The sequence below is a fragment of the Schistocerca americana genome, chromosome 2 (assembly GCF_021461395.2).
Source record: "Schistocerca americana isolate TAMUIC-IGC-003095 chromosome 2, iqSchAmer2.1, whole genome shotgun sequence".
In the NCBI taxonomy this organism is placed as follows: domain Eukaryota; kingdom Metazoa; phylum Arthropoda; class Insecta; order Orthoptera; family Acrididae; genus Schistocerca; species Schistocerca americana.
Genome location: NC_060120.1, coordinates 792,201,760 through 792,219,248, shown reverse-complemented (window position 1 = coordinate 792,219,248; position 17,489 = coordinate 792,201,760). Strand labels below are relative to the sequence as shown.

The following is a 17,489-nucleotide window of genomic DNA, read 5'->3' as shown; positions in this document are numbered from 1 at the left end:
CCACACAGCCCGACAAACAGAAATGATGGTCTCGTGTACCATTTCTTCTCATAGCAAGACCGCTTTGTTTGTCATGCACAGCACCCTTAAGGAACAGCGGTATGTCGACGATATTCTACAACCGGTTTTGTTGCCCTTCATGGCAAGCAATCCTGAGCTTATACTTAAGGAAGATAATTCCCGGCCCGAACACGACGAGAGTTTCAACTGCTCGTCTTCGTGCTTGCCAAATCCTACTTTGGTCAGCAAGGTAGCTGTATCTCTCCTCAATCGAGAACGTTTGGAACATTATGGGGAGGGCCCTCCAACCATCTTGGGACTTTGGCGATCTATCATGCCTGTGGACAGAATATGGTACAATGTCCCTCAGAAGGGCAACCAAAATTTGTGTGTCAATGCCAACCCGAATAACTCCTTGCATAAGGGCCAGAGGAAGACCAACGCGTTACTCACTTGCTCAATTTGAGACGTCCTTTCTAATGAATAAATCATCAATTTTTCCGAAATTGTAAACATTTGTTTGTCTGTAGATGCCCGTCGCATCTACCAATTTCCGTCCCATTCGGAAAATTCGTTCGTATGCGTCGCTTTTTTTTTCTTAGTGTGTATTTTGCATTATTTGTTTCCACTAAATAATGCCTCATACAGTGATGTTCTCATTTGGAGGGGATTACACAATAGCTAGCAGCGTGAAAAATATGTGATGTTCAACCGCAGTCATTAGTGCCGCTTCAAGAAGGTAGGCATTATAACATTCGCTACTGAAATTCGTTATAAATCACTTACACGTGCAGTACGTCACATAACAATGTTAGACAATGGTGAATGTGTGGCGACGCGAAAGGTTTATAATGAATAGTGACTGGTACAGTGGCCATTAGATACTGAAAGTGGAAGCTGCGAGGTAGGATATCAGCAATAACAGCCATACTGCCGGAAGCCATTCCCCAGCTTCACGCGAGAACATATATAGACAACTTCTGAATGCTCTATCGGACGACTAATCTGAAAAGGCTCGAAATCTAGTTTATCATAATATCAATTATTACACAAGAGACTATCTCAGTTATCTTTATTTACATTCAGTTAATTATCATTAACGTGTGCTTCAACATTCATAGTGGGTAAGCTTAATACAATGTAACAATACAGAGCGATTTTTTTACACCGTGTACAAACTCCAGGGATTGATCGATGAGATGATACGGAACAAAAAATATCTAACGAACTTATGTCCTGAAATACGTGTGGTTTCCATGCTAGAGACAATTTATTCAATCATACTTTGTTACAAAAACTGCGGTCTAATAAGCGCTCTAACATGCAGTCACAGTTACAGTATGTGTTGAAAATGATGTCCATGTGCCTCAACACGTTCGTGTACGCGCGTTAGCATGCTCTCACACGTTCACGTCGGCCAGGCTGCGTCTGAATAGTGTGAATAGCAGTATGAATACGCAAGTCCAGTGTCTCCACATCTGGAATAAGCTCTGCATACACGATGCTTTGAGATGGCCCCATAACCAGGAATCGCGCACGTTGAAACGAGCAGGCCGTGCAACACGTCGATCCATCGACGAGGTAAGACACGATTGAGATGTTCCAGGACGTTAATGGCGAAGTGGGCTCGAGCACTATCATGTAGCAGCCACATAACTCTTCGAATCATCAATGTTACTGCTTTCAGCAGGGGAGACAAAGTTACCAGCCGGCCGGAGTGGCCGTGCGGTTCTAGGCGCTACAGTCTGGAACCGAGCGACCGCTACGGTCGCAGGTTCGAATCCTGCCTCGGGCATGGATGTGTGTGATATCCTTAGGTTAGTTAGGTTTAATTAGTTCTAAGTTCTAGGCGACTGATGACCTGAGAAGCTAAGTCGCATAGTGCTCAGAGCCAACCAACAAAGTTACCAGGAAGAAACGTTGATAGTACCGGCCTGTTAGGCGACGTGGAAGAAAGACTGCTCACAAAATACACTCTCCAATTATACCGGCCCACACATCCCAGCCGCACCGGTTGTGATGATTCGCTTCACCATACCTGGGGGTTCTGCGTACTATCCCACATGTGGCCTCATGTGTGAATGGGATGAATGACACAAATCCTGGGATCTTGGTTGCCTAGAGAAGAAATCAGTGACAAAACTGCTCTTGATGTGGAAAATCTGTATGCCCTGCCCACGATGTAAGTGATAAGGGCAGTAACAGTTTTGGCTTACCCTGTACTGGCGGGCCAACTGCCTGGTAGTGACATGGCGGTCGCTTCCACAATGCCAACCACATTTCTCTCCAAGTCTGATGTCCGAATATTCCGAGTAGGTCCTTTATGATTCTTGCTTTCTGAAACGACCCTGTCTCAGACAAACGGCGAAAAACTGTTGCAAACGGTGAATGCTATGGTGGTTGTTGGTGGGAATGGGTCTCCCGAGACAACCTTGCTGGCCGCCGCCCGTTGCCATTTGCCTTTCTGTAAGTGAACACCATGTCTTCAAGCTCTGGATACCAATACGGGACCACTGTGTACAACGCTGCATCCCACCCACTAGAAGGTGAGTCAACAAGAGAAGTGAATCGCTTAAAGCATAACCAATTACTATGGCAGGAGAGGATGCTCGGACATGACGTTTGAGGAACAATCCTGCCCTCTAGGAGGAAACCATGCATACCGTAACTGTAGCTGCGTGGTAGACCGCAGTCGCTGCACCAAAGTATGTATGATTGAATGAATGGTCTCTAACATGGAAACCATGCATTTCCGCACATTAGTCCTATAGGCCTCTTTTGTTCTTTATCCTGCCATCGATCAACCCCTAGAGTTTGTACACGGTGGAAAAAATTACCTGTATATTGTTATGTAAAGGTACTAAAGATTCAGACATTGTCATCTTGTACCCGAGCGCAATCCAAAGAAAGACAATGGACAAGCAGTCACCTAAATATGTGGTTTTCATCTCATAACTACCACCAGTGAATCTCTTTGCCACGCCGAGTGGCCACGCGGTTTGGGGCGCCACTACACGGATTGCGCAGCCCCTCCCGTTGGAGGTTCGAGTTCTCGCTCGGACATGGGTGTGGGTGTTGTTCTTAGCATAAATTAGCTTAATTAGTGTGTAAGTCTGGGGACCGATGCCCACATCAGTTTGATCCTTTGGGAATTCACACACATATCAACATTTTTTGTTAATCTCTCGTGGAAAAACTGGTAGAAGCCGACCTCGGGGAAGATCAGTTTGCATTCCGTAGAAATGTTGGAACACTGACCCTACGACGTATCTTAGAAAATAGATTAAGGAAACGCAAACCTACGTTTCTAGCATTTATAGACTTAGAGAAAGCTATCGACAATGTTGACTGGAATACTCTGTTTCAAATTCTGAAGGTGGCAGGTGTAAAATACAGGGAGCAAAACGCTATTTACAATTTGTTCATAAACCGGATGGCAGTAATAAGAGTTGAGGGGCATGAAAGGGAAACAGTGGTCGGGAAGGGAGTGAGACAGCGTTGTAGCCTATCCCCGATATTATTCAATCTGTATATTGAGCAAGCAGTGAAGGAAACAAAAGAAAAATTCGGAGTAGGTATTAAAATCCATGGAGAAGAAATAAAAACTTTGAGGTTCGCCGATGACATTGTAATTCTGTCAGAGACAGCAAAGGACCTGGAAGAGCAGTTGAACGGAATGGACAGTCTCTTGAAAGGAGGATATAAGATGAACATCAACAAAACCAAAACGAGGATAATGGAATGTAGTCGAATTAAATCGGATGATGCTGCGGGAATTAGATTAGGAAATGAGAGGCTTAAAGTAGTAAATGAATTTTGCTATTTGGGGAGCAAAATAACTGATGATGGTCGAAATAGAGAGAATATAAAGTATAGACTGTCAATGGTAAGGAAAGCGTTTCTGAAGAAGAGAAATTTGTTAACATCGAGTATAGGTTTAAGTTTCAGGAAATCGTTTCTGAAAGTTTTTGTATGGACTGTAGACATTTATGGAAGTGAAACATGGACGATAAATAGTTTGGACAAGAAGAGAATAGAAGCTTTCGAAATGTGGTGCTACAGAAGAATGCTACAGATTAGATGGGTAGATCACATAACCAGTGAGGAGGTGCTGAATAGAATTTGGGAGAAGAGGAGCTTGTGGCACAACTTGACTAGAAGAAGGGATCGGTTGGTAGAACATGTTCTGAGACATCAAGGGATCACCAATTTATTATTGGAGGGCAGCGTGGAGGGTAAAAATCGTAGAGGGAGACCAAGAGATGAATACATTAAACAGATTCAGAAGGACGTAGTTTGGAGTAGGTACTGGGAGATGAAGAAGCTTGCACAGGATAGAGTAGCATGGAGAACTGCGTCAAACCATCTCAGAACTGAAGACCACAACAAGAACAATCTCTCGTTTAGTCATAGAGAAAATGACATGTTGGAATATTTTTAGCTGTGGTAGGAACGAATTCTGGCGATTTGATTCATCCCACATTGAAGAAGAAAACAACTGCGTAATATCTGGTTCGTACACAAACTTGTAGAATTACACCCGTTCCGTTAGTGATACCGAGCGAGGTGGCGTAGTGGTCAGCACACTGGACTTGCATTCGGGAAGACGACGGTTCAAATTCCCGTCAGGTCACCCAGATTTCCCTGAATCGTTCCAGTCAAATGTCTCTATCGCTCCTCTGAGAAGAGCACGGCCAATATCCTTCACCGTCATTTCGTAATGTGAGACTGTGTTCCGTCCCTAATGACCGCGCCGTCGACGGGACGTTAAATTCTAGTTTTCCTCCCTTTAATGATACACATCGTGACACTTGCTGAATCAGAACTCGCAAAAGTCTGTTCCCATAGAACTCAACAGAAGGCTATGTACGGAGTGTTTCAAAAAGAATGATCTTATTTAGAAACTCCATATTTATTGATAAAAAAATAGTACAAACATGGGATGAATTGCAAAATACTCAAAAAATTTTAAAGTTTTAGCTATGCTATTACAAATGCTCAATGATCCACCAGCAGCAGCACGAACATCATCTAGCCGATTGCTAAATTCGTCATAAGCTTTGCACAATGTATCCGCTTTTACAGAAGTTATGGCGGCTGTTATTATTTTCTTCACTTCTTCTAGCTCGCAGGGTAAAGAGGAGATGAACACAATTTTCTTTATATAGCCCCACAAGAAAAAATTGCGTGCGGTTATGTTTGGCGATCTTGAAGGCCAAGAATGCAGGGCAGTGTCTCGGGATCCGGTGCGTCCTGTCCAGCGTTGAGGCAGAGCGTCATTGAAATACTGATATTCGTTGTTGTGCCAATGTGGCGGAGTTCCATCCCGTTGGAAAACGAAGTCATCGGGGACATCTCGTAGTTGTGGAAAAATCCACTTCTGCAGTATCTGAAGATAACTCATTCGACTCACCGTGTTTTCCTTTGGGGGTCGTCGTGGACTCCTACCTTTACACGAACATCCTGTCTCTTCAAATTGGCGATACAAACGATTAATGTTCTTGGGTCCAGGCGGATAAACGCCAGAACGCCGACGAAAAGCAAGCTGGACCGAAATCACTGACTCATTCTTTGCAAACTACAACACACAGAACGTTTTCTGTTGAGCGGACGTGCTTCTGACTGACTGCAAACTGAGACGGTGCATTGACTGACATCTAACGGCTATTTTCTCAAGCTCTAGGCCAAGCCCATTCAAACAACTCACATTTCCTTGACTGCACGGCCCACGTTTTGTAATTATTACCGCCCAAAAGCAGGTCATTCTTCTTGAAACACGCCGTATTATAAATCGAGTATACTCGTTCGTTTTTCGTCAGGCTTCAAATAATAAGCGTGAATGTGGAAATTGCTTTGTGTTTACACAGTGTTATCATTGATTTTCAGCTTCAGAATGAAATAAAAGTTCCTGTATTCCAAAGCGTAGATGTTACTGGATACATTGAACTTAAGCCGAAGAGAAGTGATCGGTGTCTGCTGCATGGAAGAATTTCGTCCCTTTTCGTGCATATTTGAGAGTGCTCTATTCCTTGAATGAAGAGCAATACTTCTCTCCGTTCATTCCGTACGTCAGTGGAGAATAAACGAGAAAGGAAACGTTTTTTTCCGGAGTAGCATCTGGGCAGAAAATCCGCTCATTGTTAATTCATGGAGGGCTTTCGTAGCAAGAAGACGAGGTCCATGAATGAATAAATTATCGTTTTCAGAAGATATCGCTTTTTTGCTTTTACGTCGATGCTACGGATTCCCGGAGGGAGGCTCGGAAGTTTTTCTCCACTCCTGAGGGTCGTTTTATATTATCCGCTCTTCAGATTCGTTCAACAAATGACATAACCTTCGGGCGCTGCTAGGAAAAGAAGTTAAGGGAATAGCATTCGCTGCTGCCGCCGGAATTCCGCTCCAATGCATTCTACTTACTATCACATTCTGGTAGCAGAACATTTCATAAACTAGCTTCTATTAAAAAACAGTTCACTGTCCAGTGTGTTTCATCATTTCTCATGACTCTGTGTTTTCTCGTATTGTGTCCCGTCCTGCTGAAACCGTATAAAGAAGGCACTGAGGTAGACGAATCGTATGTGAATGTAGAGAGTAACAGCATATGGACATCAGAAGCCGATGTAACTGTAAATAAAGTTCGAGTACTGAACACAAATAAATATACAATAAAGAAGCCTAACAGTAAGCACTAACTAATTCTTAAATTTTTACGTGTGTAATCGTGTGTGAGCGCATAGTGTAAATGAAACTAACGAGGACGATTTGCAGAAAACGTCTTCGGTATTATAGGTAAAGTGTACATTGGCAGTTCACACACAAATACTGTAGACTGAGTGGCGAAGTGTAGTTTGTAAAGATATTAGCCATGCAATTTTTCTCTTATTTTCGAGAATCATCTGAGTAAATGTCCCCTTCCCAACAAAATAAAACCGTCTCTCATTATTTTTCGAAATCTGAGCCTGTATGAAACAAGAGACTCAGAAGCAGTGTGCCCAAAATGACACAAAAACTGCGCAACTTTCGAACTACATATGTCAGTCAGTGGCCACTTGATGCCAGAACTGAGTAATTTTCATAATCGTGTCATTAGCTCTGTCCACCGTGACTCTGGACTTTCTTTGTCACAGCCATTTCTGTTTTGCATGTCGTGTACAAATGTTATTCACGCAACTCCCTGAACTACTGACGGCTTTAAATTTATTAACTATTCCTTCTTCCACTCTTTCCTATGGCACTGACGAGATCAAGCACATGTCTTTCCCACGAGCCTCTTCAGTTTCATTCTGTCTAATGCACGAGACATCCATACAATTTTAGTATCCGTCCTTTCAATTCAAATTTATTATTATTATTATTATCATCAACAGCATCGGTGTAACTATAGCTATTGTAATTATAGCACACAATCTCACAATTAATAAAATATTCCGGGCTATTCTGCCGTGGTCGAAGGGATTTCACTTTAAAACCAGACGTTTCATCCCCATCTGCGGAGGACATTCTCAAGGGGGATCGTAGCTTTGTTAAAGGTCCGATTCACCCCATGGCTCGCTACTGATTAAAGCAAAATTCCGTTTCCTCGAGCTTCCGCACAGTGGCGGATGTCACATTTTTTGAATACGCGAGCGAAACTGGCCGTTGTCGACTGCCGTCGTCCGCTGTTACTATCATCCCATGGTGAAAGACTGGTACACATCTTCTTCAGCACCTAAATCAAAATATCATTCAATTTCACGCCCTCCTCCTTCCTATTAAAATTCTGGGGTGTTTCACAATCTGTAAGGCCTCTCTGTATAGCCTTTCGTGGTATCCGTTTGTGGTTGACAGTACTTGAATCCGGTCAAAATGAATGTGGTGGTCACCTGGAGGTAAAGCATGTTCCGCTACAGCTGATCTGTCAGTCGCCCCTCTTCTGCAATTGCCCTTGTGATCTTCGAATCGTTTTTTGACAGTTCTTTTCGTAGAACATACGTACACCTGCCCACAATTATACGGAATCATATGAATTCCAAAAATTCAAAAAACCGACTCGAAGAGCTGAAGGGCAATTGCAGAAGAGGGCAACGAACCGTTCCGACAGAAAGTGCACCAAACCAAATTTCAAGCCATGGCATGCTACTTAACCCTTTGACTACAATTTTTGTTTCAAAGACATTAATGTACGTTATTTTAATTAATGTTGTAGTCGGTAGTAACAACATGAAAGGAATATTTCAGTTGTTTCATTTTCCAGTACAGGAACATTATCACATGTGGGGTCATTCGTAAGAGCTATGGGGTTCAGAAGATAACAGCACGAGCACAAATGGACTTCGTTCCTGATGAGGCAAACGTCAATACGTGCATACAGTTCGTCGACACGATGTGTCCGGGATGGCATAACGGTAACCCGCTGTGCAAATTTGGTAATTAGGTTACCTAGCTTCATGCGCGAATTAATTCATTGCAACAATAGAGAGAGGTGGGTCAGCAATTAAACCTGAGGACAGCACAGCCGACAGGTGCAACCTGTAATTACAAGAATTCTGCAAAACATTAGCAGTCGTCCTTTTACCAAAGAGACGTTAATGCAACAAATTCGCACTGGTCCTCTGATAACCTACCGTGAGACACAAACGTCCCGTTATTAGTCAACAAGTTAAATCAGATATTACGTCAGGTGGAATGACACTACGCTCACATCGTCGTCCTGTCCCTTCTTTTTATCAGTAGTTTTCACGTGTTCGTCTCCCGGCCGATTCTGCAGAGAACCTCCTCGTTTCTTATATTTTCAGTCTACGCAATTTTCAGCATCCTCCTATAGACCAAGTCTCAAACACTTCTATTCTTCTTTTTCGTTTTTTTAAGCCATAATCCACTTCCACAATAAGAGATCCTATTTCATTTATTTACTAGCGCAGTAGCTGGAGTTCAATCAGTCTATCTCCCTTCCATCTCTCTCTGCCCATCTTCCCTTCCCTCTTGCCCCTCCCCCCCCCCACCACCCCTTCTGCCATCACCTCCTCCCCTTCTTTCCACCCATCACCACTTTCCTTTCTCTGTCCATTTCCTCTTCCCCCTGTCTCTGCCTATCACCTCTTCCCTTCATCTGTCCATTTGCCTTCCCGTCTCACTGTTCATCACTTCTTCCCCCCTCTCGCAATCCAGCTCCTCATCAGCCCTCTCTCTATATCGTGCCCTTCCCTTTCTTTGTCCATTTCCCTCTCTTTCTATCCCCTTCTTCCCTCCTCTCTGTTCCTCTCCTCCTCTCCTCTCCTCTCCTCGCGTCTGCAGCCCAAATACAAGGTTGCTGATACTTAAACCCATAACATTTCTTTGCAGGTACTAAGTAGAATGAGTACCAAGTTTGGTTAAAATCGATCCAGTGGTTTAGGAGCATACGCACGAGTCACATGTACTTCGCATATACTCGTATTTAACACGTTTCACACATATTTGGACATATATTTCACGTGCATCTTAATCTAATTTCGCCTTGCAGTTTCATTTTCAAGCAGGTCAATGTTTATGACGTCATATTTCCTGAACTATAATCCGTACAATGGTATAATTTTGCAGTTACGACCACTGGTATATGTGGATACTGTCTGAAAAATATGTTGAGAACGTCTTTAATTGCAAGGGAGTAATAAATTAAAGAATCATATATGATACCGCAGCTTTTTACGTATCTCAGTGCTTATACATCTCTTAAACTACGAGCCGTACATTGATATGCTTTGACAGGTACATTCTGTGGTCTGTGCAAAATCCGTTTCGAATCGAGTTGTTAGTAAAGACGCAGAAGATCATGCTTAATGCGATAGTTTTACTGCATGAACAGCGAAAATGTAACAAGGGATAAATTTTTTCCTTTAACTATTTTTTTGGGTGGTGGAGGAGGGGGGGGGGTTCTCAGTGAGAAAAAGTCTCGTAAAGATTTGAAATTATATGTAAGGTTTGTGGCATGACAGTGCTCTCAGTCTCAAAAAGTGGTTGAGTATAGTCTGGCTATTTGCGTGTCGTGAGCTACGCTTCTTTTTGAGCCCTCTCCCCTCCCCCTTCCCCCCACTGTTTGAGAGTTACGTGTGTCTTACCCCCGATCCCAAGTGATTATTTCCAGAGAGTAAGTCATATGTGCACCAAGTTTGGTTGAAATCGATCCAATGGTATAGGAAAGATATTGAGCATTTGAGCATATAAGATATGCATACACATAAGATATGCATAAACATGCACTATGCATGTACATACACTTATATTGGGGACCAACATTGCCGATTTTCTATTACGAAACGGAAAAATGAACTTTGTTTCTAGTACAATATCGAAAAAATTTGCTTTCCCTGTATTGGTGAAGACATCTTTTAAATTATTATAGAGTCGTACAAAGAAATATGCATCGTGTATAAGTACAGTATCCAAACTAGGAAACGGAGTATGCACAATTCAAATTCATTGTAATGTTTATTTAACTCATAACTTGATTGTAAACAATATTTATACTTACATGTCCAGGCTACCGAGCGCAGCTGCTTCGTGTGTCTACAGCACTTTATTGCAAACGTCTCTATGGCAACGCCTCCTCATAGTTCTATAGACGGCTACTGTTTTCGCCTACGGCCGTCTGCGCTTCGCAGTTGAAAGCTGTCAAAAGCGCTGCCAGGTGTCAGGGATTTCCGTAAATTTAGGAGTGTCTTAGTAGTAATGTATTGGAACCCCCTGCATGATGCGGCATTTTTTCACGCAACTCAGTGTCTACGACGTCATATCTCTTGAACTATGAGGCGTTCAATGATATATTTGTGTAAGTACATTCAGCGTCATGTGTGGATTCTGTCTGAGAGATATGTTGCAACTGGTGTTAGTAGCAAAAACGTAATAAATTTAAACGTCATGCGCTGGTTGGTTCTTACCTCCGCAGCTGTCACCTGACAGTAAGGAATATGCGTACCGTGCCGCGGTGGTCTCGCGGTTCTAGGCGCGCAGTCCGGAACCGTGCGACTGCTACGGTCGCAGGTTCGAATCCTGCCTCGGGCATGGATGGGTGTGATGTCCTTAGGTTAGTTAGGTTTAAGTAGTTCTAAGTTCTAGGGGACTGATAACCACAGCAGTTGAGTCCCATAGTGCTCAGAGCCATTTGAACCATTTTTTATGCCTACCGCGTTTTTTTGAAATCGGTCCAGTAGTTCAGGAGTAGATTCACATGGACTCATTTACACATTCATACATCCAGTTTCATAATAGGTACGGAAGTATGGATTTTTCAACAAATAATGCCCTGTTAGCCATTAGCCCAGCATAATGATCATATATTTCCGCCTTTGGAGAAACTGTTCCTCACAGTCTCGCTCTACTATGGAGTAACACAGGAGCCACTGTCCTGGCAGGAGCAGCAGCAGGACCAGCAGCAGGAGCAGCAACAGCAGCAGCAGATTCCACAGCAGGCGCAGCCGGAGCGCAGCATCTTCGCGGAGCTGCGCCGCAGCAGCGAGATCTTCAAGAGCATCCTGCTCAACCTGTCCACGAGGGAGGCGGCGGCGGCAGCAGCGGCGGCCGCTGAAGGCCGAGCACGCGACGGCGCTGGGGGCGGGGGTGGGGGCGGCGCCGGAGGCGGTGACGACGCTGGCGGCGGCGCGGCGGCGGGCACGCCCGCGGACACCGTCGACCTTGCCGGTGAGGGCTGCTGCCTTCCAACGCACTGCGAAAGCAGTCCCGGCGCATCTGCGCACACTTATAATCCTTTCTCATTCCAAGGAGCGTGCCCTGTCTACATCGCGTGGATGATGCTTAAAAAACGCCTTCAAATAGTCTCACTAAAACAAAAGTCTTAAATGAAAAACATAATCATGGAGTTTTAATACTCTGAGCATGATTTCCACGATCGAAACCGGGCATCCGCTTAACGAATTTTAAATTTTACCCACATTCATGCGGTCCTCGACCATGTTTCTTTAAAAAATTTTATCCTATTTTCTGATCGCTGTTTTCCAGGAATAATGTTCCCAAAAACGCTTAATCCTTGAGGGTGTAATGCCACCTGGGGCTTTAGTCCGTTAGTGTATTCTATTGTTTATCGAAAACTTCTTGTTCTCTGGATCTTCTGTTCTCCGTCTGTGGAAGCTGGTAATAACTGAAAATATTTGACACGTGGTGCTTTGTGTCCTCACCACTATCACCGTTATAGGTCAAACAATCACAGTAGTACACGTAGTAGTGTAGTAGCCACTACAGTAAGTAGTGCTATTCGACTTGCGTGTGTCAAAATGTGCTATGAAGTAATTGCACGTTACCTATAATATCTTGGAGAAGGTTCCTTAGAATACTTAGTGTAATGAAGCAATGAAAACGATTCGATGTCGATGATGATGCTTTTGGAAAGTGATACAGAATTTTAAGCAACATTCACCAATTGGATTAAGTTAGAATCGCTTCCTTATACTAGCTAGCTATCTTACACTGATTTTTTCCAAGGGAAGATAATTTACAAAAAGGAATTTATGAACTGGACAAAGTATGTATACAATGTAATACGAAAAACCTTCCAGTAAATCTAAGTCTATGACAATTTGCGGAAAATATTCAGTGAGAACAAAGATCTTAGTTCATGAAGAAAAACTGAAAAGGTAAAACAATTTTAACTGCCTTGCTTGTGAAATATCTTATGACTACGACGAGGATATGCAGATAAAGTCGATATATATGCAAGTACCTGTGAAACAATATAAGGCATAAAGCAAGGAAGGAAACACAATGGCCGGTCGCGGTGGCCGTGCGGTTCTAGGCGCTCCAGTCCGGAGCCGCGCTGCTGCTACGGTCGCAGGTTCGAATCCTGCCTCGGGCATGGGTGTGTGTGACGTCCTTAGGTTAGTTAGGTTTAAGTAGTTCTAAGTTCTAGGGGACTGATGACCACAGCAGTTGAGTCCCATAGCGCTCAGAGCCATTTGAACCATTTTGAAACACAATGAATACAAAATTGTTAAGGCTTTCGTGGCCACTTGCTGACAAACTGCCTATTGGCTTCTGTCTCGGGTTCTTCGGCAAACGTTCATATAATGATTTTTCTGACGTTTCGCCAGCACGAGTGGCTGGCATTGTCAAAGCTTCACCCTCCATTGCGTGTGGTGAACCACAATGCCACAATGCCAGCCACTCGTGCCGGTGAAACGTCAGAAAAATCATTAGATGAACGTCGGCCGAAGAACCCGAGACAGAAGCCAATAGGCAGTTTGTAAACACAATGAAATTTTATAAAATAGTCGCATTATCAATCTTGCTGTATGGAAGCAAATCGTGGTTTACTGAATGAAAGACCAAAAAAAAGATGCGCAAGGAATAGAAATGAGATTTGTTTGAGCATTGAATGGGTGTAGAAGGATAGATAGAATAGGAATGTAGGTATTCCGAAGGGGTCTAAAATTTGGAGTGCGAAAGAAAAAATGGATGAAAACAAAAAAGAGTGGAATGAACATCTACAAATAATTGATCGAGGGAGACTACCATTTCAAATAACAGAACTTTAAACCAAATGAAAAAAGAGATCCTGCCAAACCAAAAAAAAAAAAAAAAAAAAACATCGGAACGATGACAGACCGCAATTGTCCTAGTGCAGAGGAAGAAGTTTCATTATTGAAAACAATGTACTTTCCTAAATATTTAAGCATTTCTCCGTACAAAATCGCAGCACGAGTTGCATCAAAATTTCTCCACGACCGTTTGTTTAATTGTAAATACTTGCAAATGAGCTAACGAGCCGAAAACAGATTCGGAGAAATTTTGGTGCAAGTGGCGCTACGATCCAATAAATGTATTACATATTTACTCACAGGTGCTTTGTGTCCAAAGAAAAGTGTTGGACAAAATATTTAAGCATTAGTTCTGCGAGTGACCTTTAGTATCATAGTGATGCCGGTACGAACCACAGAGCACACGTGTAGTACCAGCACTTTATGTGGTAGGCAGAGTGTTTTCCCCCACAACTGTCCTTCCTCTCCAGCAGTCTACAGCGTGACTGAATAAACTGTTAACAAACCGACATGCCACATCGGGCATACAACAATCACTAATTACTCAGGAACCGGGGGTCGCAAAAGCCACGAGAGGGCGCTACGGTAACGTGTGTGCTCGCATCGTCGGAGACTGGTTATTTCGGCCGCACATTCTCCTGGCCATATTTGATGGTCGCGCATATCTCGTATTCCGGCGAGAGGTTCTGCCAAACATGCTAAATGCCGTTCCCAAGCATGTTCGTCGCCGCATCTTTTTCAGCACTAAGGAGCACGTTTGCGTTTCAGCAGACAAATGAGGACACGTCCGCAGACTACCTTTCCCAGCCGCTGAATTGATCGCAGTGGGCCAGTTGCATGGCCATCTCGATCATGCGATCTCTCCCCAATCGATTTTTTTCGCTGTACATGGAACACCGGGTACATCTCCGAAGGACCTAGTGATCAGGATGTCTTTTGAGACACACGTGGTACCTTTGAGAAGGTGCGCGTCGATGTTAGGCGCGTTTCGATGCATGTGTACAAAACTTTTAGCACCTCCTGTAGTGGGCTCCTCATTTGTAGCATGTGACTACATAACTACAATGCCATTTAGCAGCCTCGGATGGCCTTTGCGACTCCCCGATCCTATGTGGTTACAGATCCAGGTCGTAAGCCCGCCGTGCCATGTCAGTCTGTAAACGATCTTTGAGTCGCAGAGCCTGCTTCTACTAGGCACCCCATCTCTAAGCGATCATGAATAGTTCGAGAGATATGCACAGTCCCTTACAGTAGTCTTCACCGTTATTTAGTTCTGGCGGGCCAATTAGTATGAGTTATTAGGTACACTGACACCTGAGTGAGTAGGTGTTCCGGCCAGCAGGTCTGCTGGCGGCGCACGAACAGCGCCGGTTGACCACGTACCAGCGTGAGGACTCCAGCTCGACGAGTTCTCCCACCTCGAGCTCGACGTCGGCGTCTTCCTCGCAGTCGACGTCCGCGTCGTCGTCGCCGTGCCCGTCGTCCTGCTCACTGAGCGCTGCCTCCTCGTCCGGCAACGGGCTCGCTTCCGATGCAGGCGACGTCCCGTTGCTTGTCGTCAACCCAGCGCTGCCACCCGAAAAGGTATCTCAATCGTTTAAATTGAAAAATGTCACAACTACTATTTGTTAACCCCTTCAATACCAGTATTTTATGTTGGAGTTTTAGTGTGTTGCCGAGTGGCTGACCACTCCTTTTTTTTATTCTTGTAATAGGCCAGTTCCAAACATGTGCTATTTGTTTCATTTTAACCCCTTCCCCTACGTTCTCTTGCAGTTCTCCTCTTTACATGCTGCTTTCCACTTTGCTACTGTTGACGTGCACACTGCCTAAGTAGACTGTCACCTTTAATTTTAGTCTTATTTTGGCACTTGCTGCAGTTTAGTGACACTCGTCCGTTATTGTTTCCGTTCGGGCGCTAAAGACTACACTGTTGAGCGCCCATAACACCATATCCATCCATCCATCCATCACCATTTTTTTCCGGAGTGAAACACAATATTGCATGCTTATTTTAATTACTCCTTAGTCAGAAGTAACGATATGAAAAACCATCACCCAGTGATTCGTTTTGCAACGCAGGGAGGGGTGGGACACTCGAGGGTTCTCATAAGGACTTCTGGCGATTCAGAAAGCGATTGCACAGAAACTACAAGGTGTATAGAAAACAGACACATATTAGTGGATAGTGCGTCTCTTCAAGTCTTCAACTCACATTAGAGATGCTTAATGAAGGCACCGTTTGTGATGCGCAAACGTCAATACATGCTTGTAGTTCACTGACACGAATTTTTCAGGAAGGCGCAACAGCATCCCGCATTGTAAATATGTTTGTTGGATTGCCTATAAGCACAGGCGAACTAATGCGATGCAAGCGTGCGGGGCGGAGTGGAGCAGAGATTTAAAAATGGAACGTGAATACAGCACAACCTACTGGGGAGAGCTGTAATTACGAAGGTTGTCCAGAAAGTAAGTTCCGATCGGTCTCGAAATGGAAACCACAGTGAAAACCAGAAACGTTTTATTTGCAACAGTTAGGTACAACTTCCAACTACTTCTTTACGTAGTCACCGCTCCAACGTCGAGTTTTGTATCAACTTTCCAATATCCTCGTCATAGAAAGCAGCCGCCTGTGCTTTCGGTCAGTTATCTGCACTGGTCTGCAGCTCATTGTCTGTGGAAAAATTTTGTCTTCATAGCCAGCGGTACTTGTGAGCAGAGATGAGACTCAGGAGGAGCTAATTACGGACTGTATTGTGGGCGATCAAACACTTCTCATCGGAAACTCTGCAGGAGCGTCTTCATTGCCCCTGCAGTGTGCGGCCGAGAACTGGCATGAAGAAGGAACTGCCCAATAGTTGTGTTATGTGGGCTGCATGACACAGGTGAAATCTGTAATCAGGCTCTCATATTTGGCGGGAGACGCTATTCCCTACGCATCTTTACGTGCTCACTGTTCACTCAAAACTGAAAAGAGCGACGCGACACGGTCGACGGGCACACTAGAGACACTGCCCAACACATTTGCGCAAAGCTTTACCGGATTTTCCCAGTGATTTCCATTTCGCGACCGATCGGAGCTTACTTTATGGACAACTGTCGTATTAGAACCCTGAAAACCATTTGCAGGCTTCCCTTACTAGTGGGATATTGATACATAGCAATAAGCTGCAGCACATCCCCATTGGTTTTCTGACGACTGTCATGGAATAGTTGCTTTCTTCCGAACCATTCAAAAGGAGAACAGTAATACACGCCAGAGTTTCCCAAGTCTACTTCACTTTCAAGTAAATGACAAGTATTACACAAAGTGATACACTATTTCATGAAGTTACCTTGTGCATGGCGTAAAACAATAATTAACATCTACATAAGAGACCAAGGTGAAAGAAGATGAAAAACCGGGTTTCGTATTACAATTAGTATAAGCGAAATAGCCGTTGAGCTTTTTCACAGAAATGAACTGTATCTCATATATATCGAAATCTGTAACATAGTTTCCACTGAATAACAAATGTGTTTCTCGTGCACGATTTTTCGGGACTATCTTAAGTTTTATGAGATTCTTTTTCAGATAACAATGACTGAACAAGTACAAATTTTCCTTTCGTTCATTAATCCCAATGTGTTAAATTATGTAAGAAACAATCTTAAAAATAGAACAGAAATTCTATCTTAAAAAGAACTCACGAGAAGGTGAAGAACATTCCATTTCATTCTAATCTCCCTTCGCACTTGCTAGAGCATACAGACAGCGATATTTGGGCTTTACCTCTTGACCTAAATCGACCCACGCCGTATCATTCCGATTAAAGTCCAGGGAACGACCTCGTGCGTGATCTTCTTGTGCTGTACGTCGATACTCGACCATACAGCCAGCACGTTGCGATAGTGCATTAATGTCCATCGCATGGAATACAGTCTCATATACCGCTGTGTAATGTAACATCAATGACGAAACAGTACTTAGTAACCACTTTCAGT

The 17,489-nt window shown here is 43.8% G+C and overlaps 1 protein-coding gene across 1 annotated transcript in view; it reads left to right on the top strand.

The window, feature by feature from the left end:
* LOC124594436 overlaps window positions 1–17,489 on the top strand; it is an 822,371-nt gene that overhangs the window by 47,319 nt on the left and 757,563 nt on the right. The window contains exons 9-10 of the mRNA XM_047132812.1: window positions 11,400–11,534; window positions 14,832–15,089. Coding sequence (XP_046988768.1) covers window positions 11,400–11,534; window positions 14,832–15,089 — 393 coding nt within the window. The remainder of the gene's footprint in view (window positions 1–11,399; window positions 11,535–14,831; window positions 15,090–17,489) is intronic.